At 37.4% G+C, this 21,933-nt stretch overlaps 4 protein-coding genes and 3 non-coding genes across 9 annotated transcripts in view; all 7 read right to left on the reverse strand.

Moving 5' to 3' along the window:
- Positions 1 to 5,269, reverse strand: part of ints4 (integrator complex subunit 4) — a 10,919-nt gene extending 5,650 nt beyond the window's left edge. Inside the window, exons 1-11 of one of the 2 annotated variants that reach the window (XM_058750978.1) lie at positions 5,134 to 5,269; positions 4,318 to 4,512; positions 4,010 to 4,127; positions 2,956 to 3,062; positions 2,599 to 2,802; positions 2,454 to 2,504; positions 1,780 to 1,868; positions 1,433 to 1,553; positions 1,269 to 1,340; positions 1,007 to 1,181; positions 719 to 924 (exon numbers count right to left, since the gene is read on the reverse strand). In XM_058750978.1, coding sequence (XP_058606961.1) covers positions 719 to 924; positions 1,007 to 1,181; positions 1,269 to 1,340; positions 1,433 to 1,553; positions 1,780 to 1,868; positions 2,454 to 2,504; positions 2,599 to 2,802; positions 2,956 to 3,062; positions 4,010 to 4,127; positions 4,318 to 4,512; positions 5,134 to 5,187 — 1,392 coding nt within the window. In that variant the 5' untranslated portion in view covers positions 5,188 to 5,269. Of the gene's footprint in view, positions 1 to 718; positions 925 to 1,006; positions 1,182 to 1,268; positions 1,341 to 1,432; positions 1,554 to 1,779; positions 1,869 to 2,453; positions 2,505 to 2,598; positions 2,803 to 2,955; positions 3,063 to 4,009; positions 4,128 to 4,317; positions 4,516 to 5,133 lie in introns of both variants that reach the window. The other variant, XM_058750977.1, reaches the window with a different exon arrangement.
- A 370-nt stretch (positions 5,270 to 5,639) lies between these two features.
- kctd14 (potassium channel tetramerization domain containing 14) lies at positions 5,640 to 8,573 on the reverse strand. The gene is made up of 2 exons (XM_058751915.1): positions 8,434 to 8,573; positions 5,640 to 7,184 (listed from the first exon to the last, which is right to left on the reverse strand). Exons 1-2 carry the CDS (start codon positions 8,488 to 8,490, stop codon positions 6,516 to 6,518), a joined length of 726 nt encoding a protein of 241 aa, XP_058607898.1. The 5' UTR covers positions 8,491 to 8,573; the 3' UTR covers positions 5,640 to 6,515.
- A 1,670-nt stretch (positions 8,574 to 10,243) lies between these two features.
- rps3 (ribosomal protein S3) lies at positions 10,244 to 13,600 on the reverse strand. Its single transcript, XM_058752405.1, has 7 exons — positions 13,480 to 13,600; positions 12,832 to 12,962; positions 12,609 to 12,702; positions 12,426 to 12,520; positions 11,932 to 12,119; positions 10,554 to 10,757; positions 10,244 to 10,297 (listed from the first exon to the last, which is right to left on the reverse strand). Exons 1-6 carry the CDS (start codon positions 13,507 to 13,509, stop codon positions 10,558 to 10,560), a joined length of 738 nt encoding a protein of 245 aa, XP_058608388.1. The 5' UTR covers positions 13,510 to 13,600; the 3' UTR covers positions 10,244 to 10,297; positions 10,554 to 10,557.
- LOC131524982 (small nucleolar RNA SNORD15) lies at positions 10,371 to 10,516 on the reverse strand. Its single transcript, XR_009267136.1, has one exon. It is a non-coding gene; the product is annotated as a small nucleolar RNA SNORD15 (small nucleolar RNA).
- On the reverse strand, positions 10,841 to 10,986 carry LOC131524983 (small nucleolar RNA SNORD15). Its single transcript, XR_009267137.1, has one exon. It is a non-coding gene; the product is annotated as a small nucleolar RNA SNORD15 (small nucleolar RNA).
- Positions 12,221 to 12,370, reverse strand: LOC131524980 (small nucleolar RNA SNORD15). The gene has a single exon (XR_009267135.1). It is a non-coding gene; the product is annotated as a small nucleolar RNA SNORD15 (small nucleolar RNA).
- Positions 13,601 to 14,473: 873 nt separating the features above from the next.
- Positions 14,474 to 21,743, reverse strand: LOC131524411 (NACHT and WD repeat domain-containing protein 2). Of its 2 annotated transcripts, XM_058751527.1 has the most exons (7): positions 21,597 to 21,743; positions 20,795 to 20,883; positions 20,219 to 20,326; positions 19,184 to 19,387; positions 18,973 to 19,108; positions 18,367 to 18,890; positions 14,474 to 18,276 (listed from the first exon to the last, which is right to left on the reverse strand). In XM_058751527.1, the coding sequence occupies exons 1-7, from the start codon at positions 21,634 to 21,636 to the stop codon at positions 14,575 to 14,577; spliced, it is 4,803 nt and encodes a 1,600-aa protein (XP_058607510.1). In that variant the 5' UTR covers positions 21,637 to 21,743; the 3' UTR covers positions 14,474 to 14,574. The 2 variants fall into 2 exon arrangements, with proteins under 2 accessions (XP_058607510.1, XP_058607511.1); XM_058751528.1 differs by lacking the exon at positions 20,795 to 20,883.
- Positions 21,744 to 21,933: the final 190 nt, after the last annotated feature.

The raw sequence follows: 21,933 nt of genomic DNA on the forward strand, positions 1-21,933 counted from the left end.
TATATTTAAATGACTATATACTACTACTACTACTACTAATAATAATAATATTATTAGGATCATTATTAGGATTATTGTTGTTATTACTATATAAAACATTACCAAGAAATAAAATATTACTATTGTGATATTTCACTGTAAAAAATTATATATATATATATATATATATATAAAAATAAAAATACAAATAAATATAAATACAAAATAATATATTATTCATATAATAACAACAACAACACTAATAATAATAATAATAATAACAATTATTATAATTATTATTATTGTTGGTGGTGGTACTGTATTTGTTAGGATTATTGTTATTGTTATTGTTATAATTTAGAAAATTAAGAAATATTACAATTGTGATATTTCATTGTAAAATATATTTTTTTAATTATATTATTATTTTACTGTAGAGTACAACTGTAAAATTACTGTAGGCTACTAATATTTATATGTTTATAATATTATCATAATTTATACATTTTCAAATGCAGAAAACTGCAGAGAGCAAAAAGTTTCAGTGCTACGCTTCACCCTTGAAACACACAGTGTATATATTTGTTTAAATTAATAAAATTATCAAATTGCAGGTTTTGTGATTTGATAATGACACTAAGCCTTACTGCAATTTTGTTGTATTTTGATTAACTGTACAGCAGTCATGTTTACATTTCGCTCAGTGGTTTAGGTTTTGTCACATATATCAGTGGCCTACCTCCAGTACTGCGAGGACAGTGTCCAGCTGGTCTTCTCTGAGCGTGATGTGAGTCGAGATCTGCCGCAACACGTGGATGGACTGTAGCCGCACCTCCTCGATTTCATCATTAAACATGTCCACCAGGAAGTCAAGACACTTTTCAGCAAAGCTGGGTGAGGATTGGGCGAGGGAACATAGTGCCTCTACTGCAGCAATACGCACCTCTGTGAAAAGTGATACCAAATGAATAACTAAGTGCTAAAATGTCCTCAAAGATAAATAATGGTAGTGTTTTGAAATACATACCGTACATCTCATCTTCCAAGCCATGAACAAAAGCCCCACAGGCTCCAGAGTCGATGAGATTTACGCCCGAAGTGTCGACTTTCTCTTTAGGAGCATCATCGGCCCATCGCCGTCCAGATGAGAACTCTCCAGAAGCATACAGTTCTTTTGCTCGTTCATGAGCAGTACGTTTCCTCTGAGACAGAATGAGAATTATGTTTTTAAAAGTTCTTGCATTTACGTTTCTTGCATGTTTTTCATCATTTGTTTTGTGTATAAATACCCTGAGATCTGACATCAACTTCTTGTCTAAAGTCTGCTCCAGAAAATGAGGGCTGACTTGATGCATTGAGCCCTGAGAGAGTGAAAGAGTTGGATGGAAAAGTGATTGGTGAGTCAATAAGAAATGAATCATGTGGTTATGCTACAAACACACCCGACACTCACCAGCAGTTTTGCAGCTTGCACTCTGACTACCCATGAACCGTCACTGACCATGTGACAGATCTTCCCGAAGGAGTCGTCCACCAGTCGGATCTCCTCATTGGAGGAGGGGATGGGAACAATACTGTTAATGCATAACAACAAATTAATGTTCAATCCATGTTAAGAGACTTCATTCTTGAGTTTCTTGAATTGAAATAACCATTTCAAACAGTGCATGCTTAGAAAAGAAGAAAGCAGTGAGTACACAATGGCTGCAGTCAGCATTACCTACTCTTGAAGACTGGATGGGCACATATATCAAAACACAAAGTAAGGCTTCAGAAATACAGAAGAGATTGAGTCTCTACCTCTCAGGATAATGCTGGCTCAGAACCCAAACCATCTGCACCGCTGCTGAACGAACCTGCTCATAATCATCACTCGAGAGCTTACAGGCCTGTCCAGGGGATCAGACATTCATATGCAAGTTATTTCTTTTGTAATCTCATGCTCAGTGGAATGAAAAATTAAAAACATATATTACCATTCAGAAGTTTGGTAAGAAAAACTGATCCACTGACTAAAAACTGATCCACACAGTGAGGATGCTTTAAATTGTTTAAAAGTGTCAGTAAAGACATATATGTTACAAAAGATATCCATTTCAAATAAATGCTGTTCTGAACTTTTAATTCATCAAATAATCCTGAAAAAAATGGGTTCCACAAAAATATGAAGCGGGACAACTGTTTTCAACACTGATAATATTTAGAAATGTTTCTTGAGCAGCAAATCAGCATATTAGAATGATTTCTGAAGGATCATGCGACACTGAAAATTCAGCTTTGCATCACAGGAATTAATTACATTTTACAATATATTCACATAGAAAACAGTTATTAAAAATAATAATATCTAATATTTTTACTGTACTTTTGAACAAATAAATGCAGCCTTGGTGAGCAGCTTTCAAAAACAAAACAAATCTTACCAACCCTAAACTTCTGAACGGTAGTGTAAGATTATTATAGCTGATATTGACCTGGTTATAAATAGTCTGTTGAATTTTCATCCCTCTTTCATGTAGCTGCAGCTGATCGGAGAAAGTAAAACACACAGAAATGCAAGTAAATAAAAGTCACATTTTATGCATTTTAACATGACGTTATTCTGCAGAGCTCATGTACCATGGCTTTGATGGCGGCGGTGCGAACACGAGGATCCTGGTCCTGGAAGTAGTCGCTGATCAGACTCTGTACGTCCCGTACAGGTGACGTTTGTGCTCCGGGTCCTGCATCAGTCTCTTTACTGAGAGGTTTATCAACCGTCCCCAGACAGCCCAGCAGCTGGAGACACTTATTCCTCACTCCGAAATAAGTGCTTGTGAGATGCTGAGGACAAATATAACATGAAAGTAAAATATTTAACAATTATAATAATATATCTGATTCAGAATGATATAAAACGTTTCAACCATTGTTACTGCCAAAGTATGATTTCAGTGTTATAGGAATGGTAGATATCTTCTTAGTTATTACGATCACCTTGCAAGCCACATCTATAAGTCTCTGAATGACAGCGATCTTGTCTGGGAGTTGAGTGCCGATGATCAATAGAGTGTCCAGAAGCTGCGCCAGAACCTGATGAGACTCTAAAACACAGGCAAAATTCTTAGAAAAATCCGATTTCCACACACAATTAACCCAAACTAATCAGCATTGATTGCATTATACAGGGCTTGGCAGTAGTGAGGAATTTTTCTGCTGACCTAATTGGCCAGTAGTTCAGATTCTCACTGACTCTACCATAACAAACAATACATTTTAGTAATGCATTTTATATGTGTCAGAATTTTATTTTATTTATTTATTTTTATTATTGAGTTGGTCATACATTTTTTATTAAATTTTACATTTTACCAAAAAAAAAAAAAAAAAATCATATAATCTTCTAAAGACACTTTTGTGAACTATCCGGGGCCATTATTATTGTTGAGGTATGACATTAAGGGGAGACACGGCAGGCAAAAACACAGTTTTTTCATGCACCTGTCAAGTTTGAGATTTTGGCCTTTTTGGTTTTTCATAAAGTGTTTTTTCAGACTAGTGGAAAGAAAATATCCAAAAGGCACAATATATATTTTTAAAGGCCGTTTTCTCAAAATGAGTTTTTTCTCATACGATGAGCCATAAATCTCAGTAGCACTTACACACACACCAAACTTTACATTTTTATTCCTGTCTATATCCTGAAGGTTTTTACAGAGGGATTTGTTCATATATAATTTGCTTGAATATATACAACATTTTATTCCCCCAAAAATTGTGAAAATATAGCATTTTCTGTCCGTTCTAAGCATTTTCTGAATTATGGAGTGACAAAAATGAGATACTTATAATACAAAAAATGTTTGCAATTATCAATGTAATCAATCAGCTGGGTAAGTAAGGTGATAACTATTAGTTGTTGTTTTTTTTACCCTATTCACCCCGCAGTGTCTCGCCTTAAATAAAACATTTGTTTAAATGACAAAGACATTTATATTAAGTGTCACATTACTCTGTAGTGGAACATTATAATTTTAAATCAAAGACTTACTTTCATTGTTGAGAGTGTTTATAGCATCATCTACTACGCAGTCTGGAGCAAAGCCCTGGGTTTTCGATAATAAACCCAACAATGAAGCGATCTTCAGCCTGACAGAGTTATCTGACTCCTGTAGACCACATTAATGCAAACACATAAGACACAGTTATTAAAAGTAATACATGAATTTACTTACATCATACACACATAAACTGAAATGTGCAAGTGTCTCATTTTTAAATTTATAAGTGGTAAATAATCGATATCAGTATCAAGGAACATGTATTTGCAGGTTTCATGAAGCTTGTGTGTTGCGATACCTTGTAATAATGCTCGAGCAGTATGCGCACGACCCCCTCCACGCTCTCAGCCTCCACAGGTTTCCGTGCGAAATGCAGCAGGTACTGCAGAGCGTCTGTGGGGCTGGTGGCTTTACACAGGTCAATGTGAAGAGCGGCCGATTTACTGGGTTTGGTCAGTCGAAGCTTTTTCGCTGGAACCTCCTCAAGAGTCACCTGCTGCAAAAGAGGTGATCACATGTTCAAAAAACAATAACAACAACATAATCAGCTTAAAATGCCCTGATATAAACATTGAGAAAAGACTGATATCACTCAGACACAATGAATGCCTCAGACACAACCACTTATTATTGGAGACTGATTCATTTGTGTTATATATATATGTTTCATTATCACACAATCTAAGAGTTTACTTATCAAACACACAAACAGCAATTGCTGGCAATGAGCTGTTATTGTTCAAAGACTCCAAAGATAAAATAAATGGAAAACACATCATTACGACAAAAAGGGAAATTTAAGCATCAATGAGAAAATAAGAAGTACAACATATATGCGCATATAAAAATGTATAAATAGTGTTTCAACTGTCCACTAATTACAACAGACTTTAAATAATACAAACTACGACCAACTAGCACGCACAAATGGGTTTTTATTATTACAAAAATAGTTAATACACATAATAACGGTTACAGTAATAATCACACTAATGCTAAATGCTACATCTGCTTTACCTGTATTCTAAAATTATCATTATAACATTATAATATTCTGTGACCAGCACAATAATGACATTTTATAATCAGTATATGCAGTGTTTTATGTGTTCACCTGAGAAACTTTAGAGAATTCCTCATAAACTCGTTTCTTCAGATGAGCTGCCATAGCTGTGTTTATAGCTGCGCTTCTGCTCTTCTTCGCGCACACTGTTCAGCGGCGTCAGAAGTTTGCGGCGGAAGAGCGTCACCTCATGGACGGAAGTCTTCAGAAATCACACATTCTATGCCTTATACATACTATATTTTTATTGTCATAATATTAGAAACAACCTATTCTGATTTTAATGAGATAACAATACCACAGATAAAAATATTCTTGACTCTTTTTTTGCTGAGCTTGACCTTTCACTCGTATCAGTGACTATTCACATGGAGAGATGATTAAAGATTTCAATAGGCCTATCTATTTTAAAGAATTATAACATATACCATAAAATATAAGCGGCTATAATAATAATGCAACAGAGAATAATGGACTAAATGCATAAAGCAATCAGTGAATATTAGACAATAATGTAATCAATTAAATTTATTTTTGACATTCAAAAAAACTTGGTATCCTGGTTCTTTAAACATATATGAAGTAATACGATACTACAACAGCAATTCTGCTGGAAATGGCACATCACTCTTTCTTAATATTATTTTGCACCGTTAATGATCTGCATGAGCAAAGGGTTCATCAAGTGTCTTGGCAGCAAAAAAAAACAAAAAAAAAAACCCATCATAAACACATGCTGTACAAAGTGAAAATAGATATATTATTTACACATAGCACAAATTAGGGAGATTATAATGTTGGTATATGAAGTGGACCTGTTTTCACATTCTTATATAATGCATTGGGAAAGCATGATAAAATATACCTTAAATACAATGCAAGTTGCTTTGGATAAAAGCATCAACCAAATACATAAAAGTTGCATGCATAAAAAAAAAAAATGCATCAAATTGTACAATTCTCAGATGTTGACAAATGAACAAGCCAAAAGCATTCCTTAAGACCTAAAGCTGATTTGAAGGGTTTATGGTTAAATTAAAAGCAAATTAAAGGCTGCAGCGTCTAAAACTATGCATTTACCTAAATTATGTTAAGTCCATTTCTGTACACACAACTTGCATTGCCACAAAGCATGCCACAAATGCTGCTGATAAAAACTCAAACATACATTCCTAATAAAGACACATCCGTGCAGAAGCTATTTTAAGCCAAAAGCCAGGATTGTATGAGTCAATATTAAACAAGGGTTTAACAGATACTGACAGATAAGAACACCGTTGCACATGATTGACAGCTGTCGAAAGGTGGGTCTGCTAAAGGAACAGAAGCTGTTAATGTCGAATTTGTTTGATAAGCTGATTATATAATATATAAATCATTCCTTCACTTTTTAAATGCCTATTTCCAGGTCATGAGCTTGGACCTGAAATTCTTCACCACCAAGTGAAAATCAATTTATAGAAGAAATCATAGCTTTTAAAGAGAAACCCTTTGTCTATGCTGTGTGGTTGGATCTTTACTTTATATCCTTTGGCCTCTATGTCCATTTTGACGCAATCTAACAGATCTTCCACTGACGCGGGAGCTTTCCACGGACCAAAGCTCACCACAGACTCTCTCGGGGTGCCGAGACTGTCAATAGCATCGTTGTGTCTGGCTAAATCATCTTCTGTCCTCAAAACACACACGATTATGTTGGAGTAGCGTGAGGCAATGGCCTCGGCTCTGGCCACCCGCACAATCACCTCCAGGTTTTCTCGATAATTCGGCACATGGGCCAAGAACTGCTGTCTCCCGACTGCCTCTCCGAAGAACTGCGGCGTCTCCTCGATGGCTTTGACAAGAGGTTTGATGTCATAGTAAAGCGCCTCCTTATGCACCTCCTGCAGGTGTTCAGTAGGAGGTTTCTCCGTTCTGAGGTACTCAAGGATGTACCTGAAATAAGTCCCATCGCGGTCTATGAAGTGACGGCCCTCAGAGTCCATCCGTTTGGTTGATCCATTAAACAGGTCCGCCAGTGTGGAGTTTGGGAATTTACGGATGGTTCCCAGCGTTGTGCTGAAGACATGACCTCCAATGTTCAGCTGCACAACTTGGGATTTCTGTGGAGAGAGAAAACATGTTGGTTTTAACAGTTAATATGAATAGTTGATTGAAAGTCTGAGAGATGCTGACCACTCTTTGTCATTATTGATACCAACACAACAGACTATCTAATGTCTCCAAGGTGCAATTAAAGACCAACATGAACTGAAGCAACTTTTGTGGAATCAAGCTAAGCAACAAAATAAGACATAATTCAATAAATCTCTTAATAATTAAAAGTACAAAAAGGACACAAAAAATCTCAAAATATTTATTTAAATCAAATATGTCAAATGTGCATACAATATATATATATTGTGTATAAACGTAAATTGTTTATATATGTGTGTGTGTGTGTGTGTGTATGCATATAAGTCTATCCTAGTAATCCTATATTATATATTTTAATGTTTTACATAATTTACAATTATATGCTTATACATACATACATGCACACACACACACACACACACACACAATTTAATATATATGTATATTAATACAATATAAATGTATAGAGCTAATTTGTATGCATGTTTGATAAATCTGATTAGTATAATATTTATATATATATATTTCTAATTATATATAATTTACTTCTGTTCTAATCCTATATAGTGTGTGTGTATAAAAACACTAAAATTAAAGCAAAGATTGTTATATTTACATACACACTATTTATAACACTACCATGAATTCGGAAAATTCATAGAAAGAAACATATGTTTAAAAACCATGTTACTGCTGTGATCATGTACATGTCAGTACGATAATAGAAATAATAACGCCATGCATTTAGTTGGAGTTAAAGAATGTAGCACAAGCAGCAGATTTAATGACATAACTTGCAATTAATGTTACGAACTGCATTCTCAGTATTTGAATTTTTAAAATCACTTTATTAATCTCGGTTTGAAAATGAAAATGTTTAATCTTTTACCAGCTTCCTCCTTAAGCATACAATACTATTGGGAAGTAAGTGGTTTCTTGTTACTGGACGAGTATCGTGTACTAAGTGCATGCACAGGATGTTAAAAACAACTCGCGCGTATTTGCTTTACAGGAGGTGCTGTGAAAATCTTGTGAACAGCACGCGATGATAGAGACATAATAATCTGTCAAAAATGTAATTAATTTTACATAAACACATCTCAGGCGATTCAAAAGAATAGCTGAAACACAGAACAGCTGTTACGTGAAACAGAACACGATGCAAATGTTACAATGTATCATTCCATTTCTTTCTGTTCATGTTTAATGTCTTACCGACTGCACAGGTGCTGAGGACTGTTTTCCAGGCGATTTATAGTCCGGTAAACTCATGATCTTCAGCTAAAACTTCTGTTCTTCATGCAGGTAATAGCAGCTCAGGCTGTGAATCAGGTGTGTGTGTGTGTGTGTGTGTCATGGGTGGATCTTATAAAGTTACACACACACACACACACACAGACAGGTAAGGCAGCACGGAACTGCTGCATTCCCTTCTAGCTTCACGAATAAGAATGAACTATTTGTTAAAAACACTGAAAAGGTTTAATTCAACAGTCCACTAACAAATAGTGGTTTAAACGTGTTTGTTTTGGACATGTACCATTGTATCATGTATAAAAGAACTATGGTAATCCTTCTGCACCACGATTCTTATCATAGCACTTTTGGTAACACTTTATTTTAAGGTGTCCTTGTTACACGTTACATGAATTTACTACTATAATAATAACAATAAATTATGCATAATTACATGCAAGTAACCCTAATCTTAACCGTAACCATATAGTAAGTACATGTAGTTAATTAATATTACGCAGTACTTTAAATGTATAACAAGGACACCTTAAAATAAAGTGTAACTCACTTTTTTTTCAGGTTAAGAACTAATGGCCATTAAAATAAAACAAGTGTAATGTTCAACTAAAGGCAGCTGATGACCTCTTCAGCAGTGCTTCTCAACTTGGCGACATAAAAGATGACTAATTAAAATAAACTAAAAATCAAGATTTCTTATTGTAACTTAACTTCATTTTAAAAGTGTTATTGGTCAATATTAAGTGGCCTTAACTACTATGTACTTACATCAAAAAATAAGTACAATGTACTGTATTGCAAAACACTTGCTGCTATTGAGGTGGGATACAGAAGAGGTTAGGGACAGGTTTGGTGGTATGAGTAGGTTTAAGGGTGGGTTAGGGTGTAAGGCAGGGGTCATCAAACTTGATCCTGGAGGGCCGGTGTCCTGCAGAGTTTAGCTCTAACTTGCCTCAACTCACCTGCCTGGAAGTTTCAAGTATACCTAGTAAGACCTTGATTAGCTGCTTCAGGTGTGTTTGATTAGGGTTGGAGCTAAACTCAGCAGGACACCGGCCCTCCAGGACCGAACATGGTGACCCCTGCCTTACACTCTAACCCACCCTAAATTACATTTAATTATAAATGCAATTACAGTTGTAATTACATGCAGGTTTCTTAAAAATACAAGTATGATTTAAAAACATGTACACAATGCATCGTAAAAATGTATTTAAATGAAAGTACATAGTAGTTAAGGCCACTTAATATAAAGTAGGTCCATGTTATTTAGAAACACCTGTTATTTAGATAATGTGTTATTTAGAAATTGTGGTTGAATATATATATATGCATGTAAACATATACATGTCTCTTTAATTCTTATCCAGAAAATACCACAGCTGGGAAAGTCACGAGGCCTTTGCATATTGTGCAATGGGGGGCCATGGAGTCAAAACAAACAAAATCACTCAATACAACATTATATTGTATATATTATATGGGTTTCTCCCCATAATTTTACAATTTCATTACAATTAAACACTGCTTTATAAACTTAAGTAAAATCAATAAAAATAAGTTTGTCACAACTCCCATTGTCGTAAAGCTTCTACTCTTAACATGACTTCCAACTGCATTCTGCTGGTCACGGTCATGTTTAGCATCTCCAGGTAGAGTATACTCAAAGGTGTTAAAAGCTACTAAAATTTCCATGTATTGCAATCATAACGTCTTTAAAACATTGCTCATTTGAAGTGAATGAAAACAGACAACATTTTCCCATTTATCATTTTATTTTTTTTTATACAGAAAAGTATAGGCCTTCCATCAATGATCGGTCAACCTGGAAGAGATAAAAACGTCTTGTTAAAATAACAAAAAAGCATAAAGAAACTAGTCTGAAAGAAAAAAAAAAACCTTCTCAGACAAATGCCTCTACATCTTCAATCTAAGAGGACACATGATCTCTGAGGAACTGAAGACAGACGCACAGAACGTGAGCCTGACCCAGAATCCTCAGAGACAGGCCTCGATCCGACTCGTCATCGTATCATCACTGAAGGGAAGGTGGAGGTCAGTGTGGGGTTTTTGGCTCTCACCCCTTTATGCGGTCGGCACTGGGGTTCCCTGTGGCATGACTGGGACATCGGGCTTGGCCCCCTTCTGTTCGGACACCGGGGTGGTGGGCAGGACCTCATCTTTGGGCTCCACAATGCTGACGTGGTCAGGCAGGGGCTTCTTGGGGCCAATCTTACCGCTGGGATCCCAGGGAAGCATGATTTTCACCTTGATTCCAAGCACACCTATATGCAGACAAAAATCACAAGGACACATTACAAAACTAGACAAGTCAAGAACTAGTCAGCAAGAATAAAAAAATAAACACCCTTCTCAGACAAATGCCTCTACATCTTCAATCTAAGAGGACACAAGATCTCTGAAGAACTGAAGTCAGACACACAGAACGTGAGCCTGACCCAGAATCCTCAGAGATGTGCCTCGATCCGACTCGTCATCGTATCATCACTGAAGGGAAGGTGGAGGTCAGCTGGCAGACATGATCACAAGGACATTACAAAACATTGACCAGAATCCAGTATACTACCATGCCATTTGAGCTTCAGCATACGTTTGAAAGCATGCATTCAAAGCCTTCTCAGACTAACGTCACATTGCTCTGAAGAACCAGAAATTGACCAAGACTCTTCTGAAACAATCCCATTCTGGTTCAGTATATTGTCATTGAATGAAAGATATATACACTTCTGAGGTTAAACTTCCAACAATTAGTTGCTCAATATGTTTGACATTTGAGGTGCCATGCTAAACCTTATTTTATATGGTAACAGATTTGTATGGTGATACACATTTCTGCTCCTGACTTTCTGATTTGATTTAAATTTGAGTCACATGCTCTCAATGCAATATATATATATAGATAGTTTCTTGTATAAAAGGCACAACTTGCACTTACAAATATATTATTTGTAATATTACAAATGTCTCAAATATTATTGGGAAGTAATTTAAGCAAATTAAATTATATATATATTTTTCTAATTATACTATTACTTTTTCTTCTATATATAAAAATCATTTACTTTTTATTTTACACTAATACACTTCACTCAAGATTTAACAAATGAAAATCCACAGTACTTATGTCAAATAATTAGAAAAAGTATACACCGATTTCTTAAAATGCAATAATTTGCTAGAGATTTGACAAATTCAGTTCTTTTGAATATTATGTATAAAATTATAAATATTTAGAAAATACTGAGATATTTCATTTTTCCTACTCGTAGTACTGTTCTGTTATACTCATTTTAATTTGTTTTTCCCACACTTTTTCCTCTAAAGATTTCCACAGACCCCCTAATAAAATGCTAGAGTTAATTTACAGAAGATCTGACACAAATGAAACTTCCAGAGAACCATTAGTCCATTTAATCTTCATCCGTGACTCTTACTCACCCTGTCGGAGCAGTACGTGGCGGACAGCAGTGTCGACGTAGTAGTTAACGGGGTCTCCACTGTGGATCATCAGGCCATCCACAAACTTCATGGACTTGGCTCTCTGACCTCTCAGTTTACCAGAGACGACCACCTCACAACCCTTGGCCCCGCTCTCCATGATGAAGCGCAGAACACCGTAGCAGGCCCTGAGGATAACAGACACGATACGCAACCATAAACACGCAGGAAAAGGAAATGAAAAATAATCTAGACTCCAAATTAAACACGCTGCCGGCTTTCCAGCCATCCTTCTCAGACAAATGCCTCTATGTCTTCAAGCAAATAGGACTCACTGCTTTGAGGAACTGAAGTCAGACGCACAGAACGTGAGCCTGACCCAGACTCCTCAAAGACAGAACCGGCCCCGTTCCGACTCGTCATCGTATCATCACTGAAGGGAATTTCAGTCGGTAACCGTGCAGCCCAAAGCATCCTGGGAAGTGAACGCTTACCTACGGACAGCCAGTCCTCCGAGCAGCTTGTAGCGCAGAGACTCTGCCTGAGCGATGGCGCAGAGACCCCGGGTGGCGACCTTCTCAGCGTACAGCTACGATAAAACAAACCAACACTTCAGAACATGCAGTTACAAACTAGTTTTGGACCCCATTTACACCTGTGTTTGGCACTAATCTCACCTCCACACTGCCTTCAGGGAATCCAAATCGTTTCTGAACGACGGCAGTCAGTTCACGAATGCGGCGGCCTTTCTCTCCCAGAACGTTCTGGGTCCTGAAGAGACAAACGGATGAAGTCATTACACTTTAAGCTTGAGTTAACCCATGTAAATGCTTTTTAAATGCAAGTTTTAAGCATGTAATGTAGTGGAAATGAACTCAAAGGAGTGTAAACGGTTCACACCTGGTGGCTAGGATGATGATTTCTGTTCTTGTTGGCGTGACACGGACCTCCACACCGGAGTACCCATCCTCGGCCAGCTCTCTAGTTAGAAATTCATTCAACTCAGCTTTGAAGATGCCATCTGACACAAACTGATAGAGAAACATTAAATGATTATGGTCTTCTGATTTCGAAATAAAGTGACAGACAAATGACAGTCTCATATAAACATTAACATCTTGCAGTATACTATGACAAATGTCAATCAAATATACGACAAAAAAGCTGCATAACACATTAGTGATGCACGTACTGCTTGTATATTCAACTTTACAAGGTCCATACCTGAATACAGTGTCAATTTTTAACTGTCACACTAACGTCAGCTTCCAGAAACATATAATGTGCTTAAATGTAACGTCTGTATTGCATTTTACACATTTGAACCGCTCAAATATAAACGACACTGATATCAGCGTTGCGTTCAACTGCCATGTTTCACATCAGATTCAGTGCCGACAGCATCCAGCTCAATCCACCTCAACATCCTTATTAAACCCTCATCTGAACATCTTAGGTTATAGTTAAGTACCATAGTATTCAAGCGCCGCTCTTATTTTGCACTTCTGTGCTTTAATTACACAAATTTGAAATGAAATTCGTACCAACCTTTCTCTTCTTCGAGATTTGCACCGCCATCTTGCCGGAGGCCGCAGACAGGAAAGGAATTGGCAATGTAGCGGAAGTGCGTTTATGGTATCGAATCACTTCCGTATGACTGTGAGTAATGATGGGAATTGTAGTTCTCAGATCACACGCGGTAATCTCTTTTTAGTTAGTGTTTAAATTGTGGAACATTAATACGGAATAAGATATTGTAATTGCCGTCCTTGCCGGAATATTTATGGGAATATTTATTGCCGTCCTAAATTGTTTTAATAGGATATGGTTTAAATGTTTCATAATCATAACAAATGTTTTAATACTAGGATAAACAGATAAATGTTTGTGTAGCCTATGAGTAAAGTTAATAATGTAAGATCAATATAATGAAATATAATTATATTTTCATTATTTTTCAGGCTAAGTAACTCTACAAGTAACTACATTAACACATCAAATTAACAAACAAGTAAACAAACAAACGTAACTACCTTTTTCTTTAGGAATTTTTCTTTTTCTTTTGGAAGTTGGACCATTACAATCTTCTTAAACATTATCTAAACATTAAAAAAATGAAACTGCTATTTATATATACTGGTAACTACTTTTTAGCTTTAATACAAAAACTCTGGTCACACATATATAAGGTATCTACATGGGTTAAAGGTTATAGGTTTAGGGGTAGGTTCAGGGTTAGTACCTATAGTTATTACCCAGGTATTGTAATTGTTATAATGATAGAATACAAAGTTTACAAAATTATGCTGTGTGGCTATGCAAGTCAACAATATATAAATACGTAATTAAATAAAAATAGTAAATGGATAATAAATAGAATTTAGAAATATATAATACAGTAAATAGGCTACTATATACGTGTTACTATATAGTGTGATACTCCATGAGAAATAAATAAATGTTATTTTTTATAAAATTGTACAGCTTAATTTTCACACCTGCTTTCTCATCTTATTGAATCCTGAGGTATGAGACAAGTGAACATTTTTAAAAAATTTTAATATGATAAACATATGTATATCACATATTACAAATGCGGTCTTAGCACTTTAGAACATTGTTAAAGATACACACTGGAATTATTTAATACAATTGCAGGGGCAATTCAAGCCAAGTAAGGTTAGGTTTTTCCAGAGGTGACCAAATCAATTGCTCATCCAGTGGACACACAAGTGTTGGGTTTTGAACATCCTCCTTGCAGTTGCTTTTATCGATCTTGGTGTTATTAACAGCATAAACCCCAACAGAGCCATCCTGAAACCCCACATACACAAAAAAATCCTCAGAAACAGTCAGAGTAGAGGGGTTCTTGCACAAATAGAACCTGCCTACGGTCTCCCCATCAGTCAGACGTATGGCTACCAGCATTGGCTTCTCATGTAAATCACAGGATATATTTTGGCACACCAGAGAGGAAAAACATATATAGACCACATATTGTCCAAAAACACCTACAGATGCATATTGTTGCAGAACAGGTCCTTCGGTTCTCAAAGAGCACAGTTTACTGTTGGAGAAATCTAAGATGTTTATAGTGGATTCAGATATTGAAAGGATGGCATACCCCCCATCTGATGATAGTCTAAAGATCTCCGGTTGGCACAAAGAAGAGTCTGGCAGCTGGAATTGATGACAAATAGTATCCTCTGTTAACCTCCAGGAGTATACATCGCCTGAGGCTGAAGATACAATCACGTAATCTGGATGGTCAAGCAGAGAATGGAAAGCAACGACATCTGACCGGTCAGAGCATGAGAAGCGTTTGCTTACATTACCAGACCAGAGGCTAACAGCCAAGAGATCCCCACTGTGAAGTCCTAAAAGGAAGGTGCTTTCTGGGGAAATGCTGGCATTTCTGAGATGAAGATGAATGCTGCAAATCCCATGTCCATTCTGCAATTTCCACACCCTTGATGGACCTGTCTCTGATAGGGCAACTCCAGAGTTCCCCTTGGGTGTTATTAGAACCTTGTAAGCTTGACTATTAGAGATTCTGAAAGTATTTTCCCCACTACTGGTTTCCCAGACATATATGTCTCCAGTTGCAATACTTACAAGGTAGTTGCCATCTCCAGAGACAGACATAGACTCCACACTACCTTGGTGAAGGAAGCGGCCTTCTACTTTGCCACTTGATACACCCCACTTCCAAATAAGTTTGGAGCCATCCAAAGAGTAACAGCTTTCTCCATGAGATCCCACAGCCACCATCTCCACCCTTTTTCCAGATTTTGGTGCCAATGCTGAAGCTGTAATGAGATCCATGTCCCAAATAAGAACACTTACGCTTGTTATTGCTGCCAGGTAAGTGACCCCACATTTCAGAAGTTTAACAGCTTGACAGTTTGCAGTGTCCAGACTCAACACACACTGTCCAGAGGCACAATTCCAGACCAGCAGAAACGGGCAATTGCACAGTAAAGCAAGGATGAAGCTTGAGTTGTGATCCATTATGGCTTTCTTAAATGTTTTGCCTTTTGGGGGATTAAATTGGTCAAGTACATCAGTTTGATGAATGTCAATGAGTTGCATTTGTTTCTTTTTACATATTAGGAGAACATTGTCTCCTTTGTAGTCTATGTTTAACACCTTCCCCTGGGTTGTGCAATGGTTCTCACAAATCAGAACTGGTTCTGTTATGATCTCAAGATTCCAAGCAAACACGTTTCCTGCTTGATCTACACATGTAATCATCCCGTCACCCTTAGAGAGAATCATATCAATTAATGGCATATCTTTTGGACATGTAAAGGTGGCTAGAAGCTGACCATTGGACCAGTCAAATATTGTCACAGAACCTTCTTTCTGTCCACAGTAAATTATATCACCTTCCCCAGAACATGTCACACAGGTAATATCATAAGTGCAGTGCAGTTCGGTCTGTTCCTCTCTATCGACAAATACATTAACAATGTTTTGTCCTCTCCACCATACAAAGAGTTTGTCATTAGACACTAAGACACCCCCAAGAATGGTGTTCTCCCTGTTTTGGGTTTGAATTTCTTGAGGCTGTGTGTTAACACCTGCATCCCACAAGACAAGTTTACCGCAATGGGTGCTCAGAAGGAATATGTTTCCAGAGCTACTGACATTTGTGAAATGCAGTTTAGAGGACTGGGCTAGTTTGAAGCCTTCAAATATCCCTCCATTACAAACCCAAGCAGCACCATTCTCTAGTACAACCACCACAGTGCCACAGGAAGATCCAGTTGACTGTATGATCCGGGAAGCTGTCGACTCTTGCGGTGTACAGTGGGTGTAAGGTACTGCAGGAATTGGAGGCAACACAGTATACACTGCATTTTTTGGGATCATACCTTCAGACCTTGGCTGATTAGCACATTCTTCCAATGCAGGAAAGACATTCAGAAAAGGAATAAGTTTGGCTTGCAGTACTGTTGGCAGATCAGCAGGGTTGTTCCTCAGCAGACAAGCTGAAGATCTCAAGATGATGTGGAGGAGCTGAAGTTTCTTGGGAAACACCAACTGAGATGTCCTCTCAAGCCACAGGAACAGTTCGTCAGCCAGTTCTGCTTGCAGCATTGCCTGAGGGTATTCCTGAGAAATCATTTGGTTACCAAGCTCCTCAATTCTCCCACTTTTCAACAAATGGAAAGGGAGTATGTGGAGTTTCCTCAAATTGGGATGTGTTCTTGCTGATGGAGTCTTGGCAGTAGAGATAAAGAAAGGAGGAGAAAAGATCCAAGGTTGACTTGGCACTTGTCTGTCAATGTTAATATTTTGTGGGGCATCTGAAGAACTTGGCATTTTCATGTCTTCGTTGATGATCAAAGGCTTTGCTGTGCCACTTGCCCAACAGCCACTGAAATAGTCTGACAGCACTTGATGTATCTTCTGACTTGTTTCCTCTGAGCACAGGTACCTCTTACATATGACCAAAGGAAAGTGTCTGCTGACCCAGAAAAGAGTTTGGGAACCTAAAATGTTCCTCAGCACTAGAAACCCCTTCAGGTCTGAAAGAAGACTTTCCACAAAAACTTCAGGAACCCTCACTGTAAGCGGTACGCTATCGCCTGGTGGAAGGAAAGATGCAAGAACTTTATCATCACAAGAAAGAACATCAGTCAGCTCAGCTGCGGTAATGCCGTACCTGGCCAAGGTAAGATAACTTAAAGCTTTGGAGACTACAGCTTTCCCATGCTTCTTCTCCAGATGATCAAACATCAGAGCAATGTTATTATGGACCTCTTGGACCAGAGAGTTCTCCGTAATCTCAAACTCTGACTTCCAGTGGATTGCCTGTCTGTGAAGGAGTTCCACATATAGTGGGACAGAGCATTTCTTAAAAGCCTGATTCACATACATCTGTTGGCCTGAGGTGATCTTTCTGTTGGACTCCTGAAGAAGTGTTGTCAGAAGCTGGCTGCAGCTTTTACTTTTTACTTCTTGCAGCTCACAGAACACAGTTGAATCTGGGTAATACTTCTTCAGAGTAGCAAGAAGATCAGGCCTGTTTACATTTATAGAAATGAGAAGCTTTACATTTGGAGCTAATGATTCGGGAAGTAATGTCAAGTCGAGTTGTCCATCAGTCTTTGGCAGTTGGTCAAGACCATCTATGATGAGCACCAAAGGATTCTTGGATGGTGATCTTGCGGTTAGGAGTCTTTTGAAATTTTCTTTTAGCTGAAAGATGTTGTTGACACAGGTACTACTTGAATCAACCCCTTTACAAATGTCTTTGAGAAGCTGTCTCAGTGAGTTGTTGACATCTATGAAGTACACAATGATCTCGGGATCCAGGTTCTTCAACCATACGGATGCCTGCAAATGCAAAAGACCACATTAATGTCACAGAATACATTACTAATAGTATTTCTTATTTTAAAAGGGGAGATTGCAAAACAGGCATACCTGACTTGCACAGTGAGCCAGAAGCACAGTTTTGCCTGAGCATGGTCTACCGTTGAGTATGAAGGGAAATTTTGTAATTTTTCCCTCTAGGTATGATTTGACACGTTCGACTTCCCCCCGTTCAATTCTGTAAAGAGAAGAAAAGATGCGGCACAGACCTTTCTGGCCAAATTCATCGATTGTAACAGCCCTCTCATTTGAGACAGCACTGTCAATGAGTCTCTTGAGATCTGTATGTAGCTGCTCACTCAGACCAACAGCAAAGTTGAGCCTCATCTCAGGTGTGTAACCTTGCAGATGATTGCACTTCGTGGTGGTGCTGTACACCAGGGCTTTGTGGAAAGCAACCATGCTTGGCAGGAAGTTTTCTCGGAGCTGGGTCAGCTGGTGCAACTGGGCTTGTTTCTCTGGAGGCAAACCAATTGCTTTCCTTGGGATAGTTATTTTATGAACATAGCAAAGACATCTTGCAATATCTTCACTGCAATGGTCTTCATATGCATAGCGGATGTCGTTTTCGAGAGCTGGTGTGATAATCATAAATTAGACACTTTTGATTTGGAATATGCTGCAAAATTATGCAATTCGACAAAGACACTGACTTACCTGATCGGAAATATTTCAGAGCTTTTTCATGTGTCATAATCCCCTCCTGAACACACTGGGTCACAACATCATGAAGGATTCTCCTCACCTCTGGAAGCACCTCACACCAGTTGTTCTCTTCATTTGGATTCTTTTGCTAATGACAAACGATTAAGGACTTTAGCTAAATTATCCGATTCTGTGCACCAATACTGCAAAACATGTTACTTGCCTGGACACCAGGGGGTTTAAAATGTCCTGCTGGATTGAGCATACAGAAAGAGGGAGGAATGGCATTTTCATCTTTCTGGTAGCATCTCTCCAAAATGTCAGTCCTGAGGCCCATCTGCTGGCATACCTTGAGAACATGCTGGAACTCAGAGGCTTCGATCTGCTCAGGTAAACATGCATCTCCATACTGTTCACCTACCAACCCCTGAAATGAGAAACTGAAACTGAAACTGAAGCTCATTAATTTGGTAAATTTTAAATTTGTTTTTGAGAGATGGGAAAACGTGAACTTTCCCACCCCAAATATGATTCATTTTCCATTTATTAAAGGATTAGTTCACTTCCAGAATAAACTTCTCCGGTTTTAAGGTGTCCATGTTATACATTTACGTACTGAATTATATTAATTAACCAAATGTACTTAATATATGGTTAGGGTTTGGTTTATGGTTACTTGCATGCAATTATGCGTAATTAATTGTTATTATAATACATGTAACGTGTAACAAGGATACATTAAAATAAAGTGTTATCAAATTTCCTGATGTTCATGTCTTTCTTTCTTCTTCAGTTGCAAAAAAGTTAAGGTTTTTGAGGAAAACATTCCAGGACTGGACTTAAATGGTGGCCAACAGGTTGAAGGTCAAATTGCAGTTTCAGCGTAGCTTCAAAGGGTTCTACATGATCCCAGCTGAGGAATAAGGGACTTATCTAGCAAAACGATCGGTCATTTTCGAAAAAAAAAAAAACTTTCTTTGTGACTGAAGGAAGAAAGACATGAACATCTTGGATGACATGGGGGTGAGAAAATTATCAGGAAATTTTTTATTCTGGAAGTGAACTTGTCCTTTTATAAGCGTTGCTCCAATGTGAAGTATTACTTTAAGCATGGTAACATCCCTGCATGTTAGGAACACATGACCATAAGTGGGTTATTGCTTTTATAAAATGTTTTAAACTATTTTAGAGCTGTTGTATCAAGTAAAATCTACCATATACCTACAATTAAATCATGCTGTACTGAAACAAATGTTACCACAAAGAAAGGCCCCAGAGAGTTCTTCCTGCAGTCCTCCAGAATTTGCAATCTTTCCTTCTGCGTAGGCCAGTTTTTTGGTTGTGCTGCTTCATACGGGTCGATACCCTGCAGACAGGTTGGATCAAAAGACAATTTTTTGCTTGTTTTTATTGTTAGTTCTTGTAGAGGGAGGATGCAGATGATTCAATAAAGACTTTGTGTTGGTGGCCTAGATCCCATCTATTAGCCAAAACAACCGCAGTGTTTTATGCACCGTAAACAGTCTACTGACATGCTTTTAGAGAGCAGTATAGAAATAGTGTTAACAAGAAAAGTTCAATATTAACCCAGTCAGCCTTTTGTTATTTGCACAATTAAAAATGCATGATGTTTAGATAATGAGACAGTAGGAGGGTCTGTTAAATGCTCAATGTTCCAATGAAAGAAAAAAAACCATTATTTATTCATGTTTATGGATTAAAACACAATTGCTTGTGAAGTCATTTGTTATTGTCAACTGGAAGCAAATAAATATTCTTCAGAATTAGATTGTTGACAGGAGATGTGAAAAAAGAATGATGAATGTTTGCTCACTCTGAACTCAACTCCGTATGTGCATCTGCAGTATTCCCTCAGTCTGGGGAAAACTCTCTGCCTTAGTAACCTCCTCTCAACCACAGATTCTGCAACACAGTTTACATGAGGCGACATTTCAGATGCGATTCAACTTTTATCCATCACTTTCTAGCCCAGATTTTTAACGTTGACCCCGTTTACTTTTTTAATGCACTTTCCTCATCTTACTACGAACAATTCATTGGTGCATGTTATTACAAAAGGGGGAAAAAGTCATAATCTTTTATTAAAATAATCCCTTGCTCCACATTATTTTGCAACCCCTCCTCTCCAGACCACTTTTCACAATTTAGTCATTTTCTGATTAATAAAATCAAGTTTCAAAGAAATAGTTCACTTAAAAAAGTAAATACTGTCATTTATTCATCCTTATGTTGTTCCAAAATTGCACAACTATTAAATCCAGTTTGCACATGTGCGTATTAAATGTGCATGTGATGCTCAAGAGTCATACGGGTTTGAATGACATGAGGGTCATTAAATCTTTTGGGGTTTTTTCATTAATGATTTAACCGCTGAACTACAAATAAAACCAAATACAACATCTCCTTCATTAAAGATGTGCTGGTAGTAAATTATTCACTATATTAGCAAGATTGTTAATTATATTAAAGTTAGTTATACTTTGGTATAGTTATGCTTTTATTCCTTTAAAAAAAAAAAACATGCCTGCAGACATTATAAATGTCCATTCAAGTTTAGATTACTCTGTAGGCATATAAACATTTAAGATTTACCTAAAACAAACTGTGATACGTACCTTCTGGGCTGGAGCACAAATAAACTTTAACACAAGCCATCTAATTTCCTTCAGAGAGAAAGTTTCTCCTTCATTCCACATGGCCGCGTAAAATTAACATGCTGAAACATTTTGTTCTTGCAGAAATATGTGAAAAATCCACACTCATTACCCTGTGGATGGAGAGAGGATGGAGGAGGAGGGAGATTGCATGTTTTGTCTCGTATCTCATTTCCCAGCAGGAAACATGTCTCTGTTATTTACATGGAACTCTGGGAGAACCGCCCACTCTTTTGAAAACTGACTGACAAGCAGCATGATTTGACAAAACAGTCTTGATATCATCTGACAAAAACAC

This window comes from Onychostoma macrolepis, chromosome 18 (genome assembly GCF_012432095.1).
Source record: "Onychostoma macrolepis isolate SWU-2019 chromosome 18, ASM1243209v1, whole genome shotgun sequence".
NCBI classification, from domain to species: Eukaryota; Metazoa; Chordata; class Actinopteri; order Cypriniformes; family Cyprinidae; genus Onychostoma; species Onychostoma macrolepis.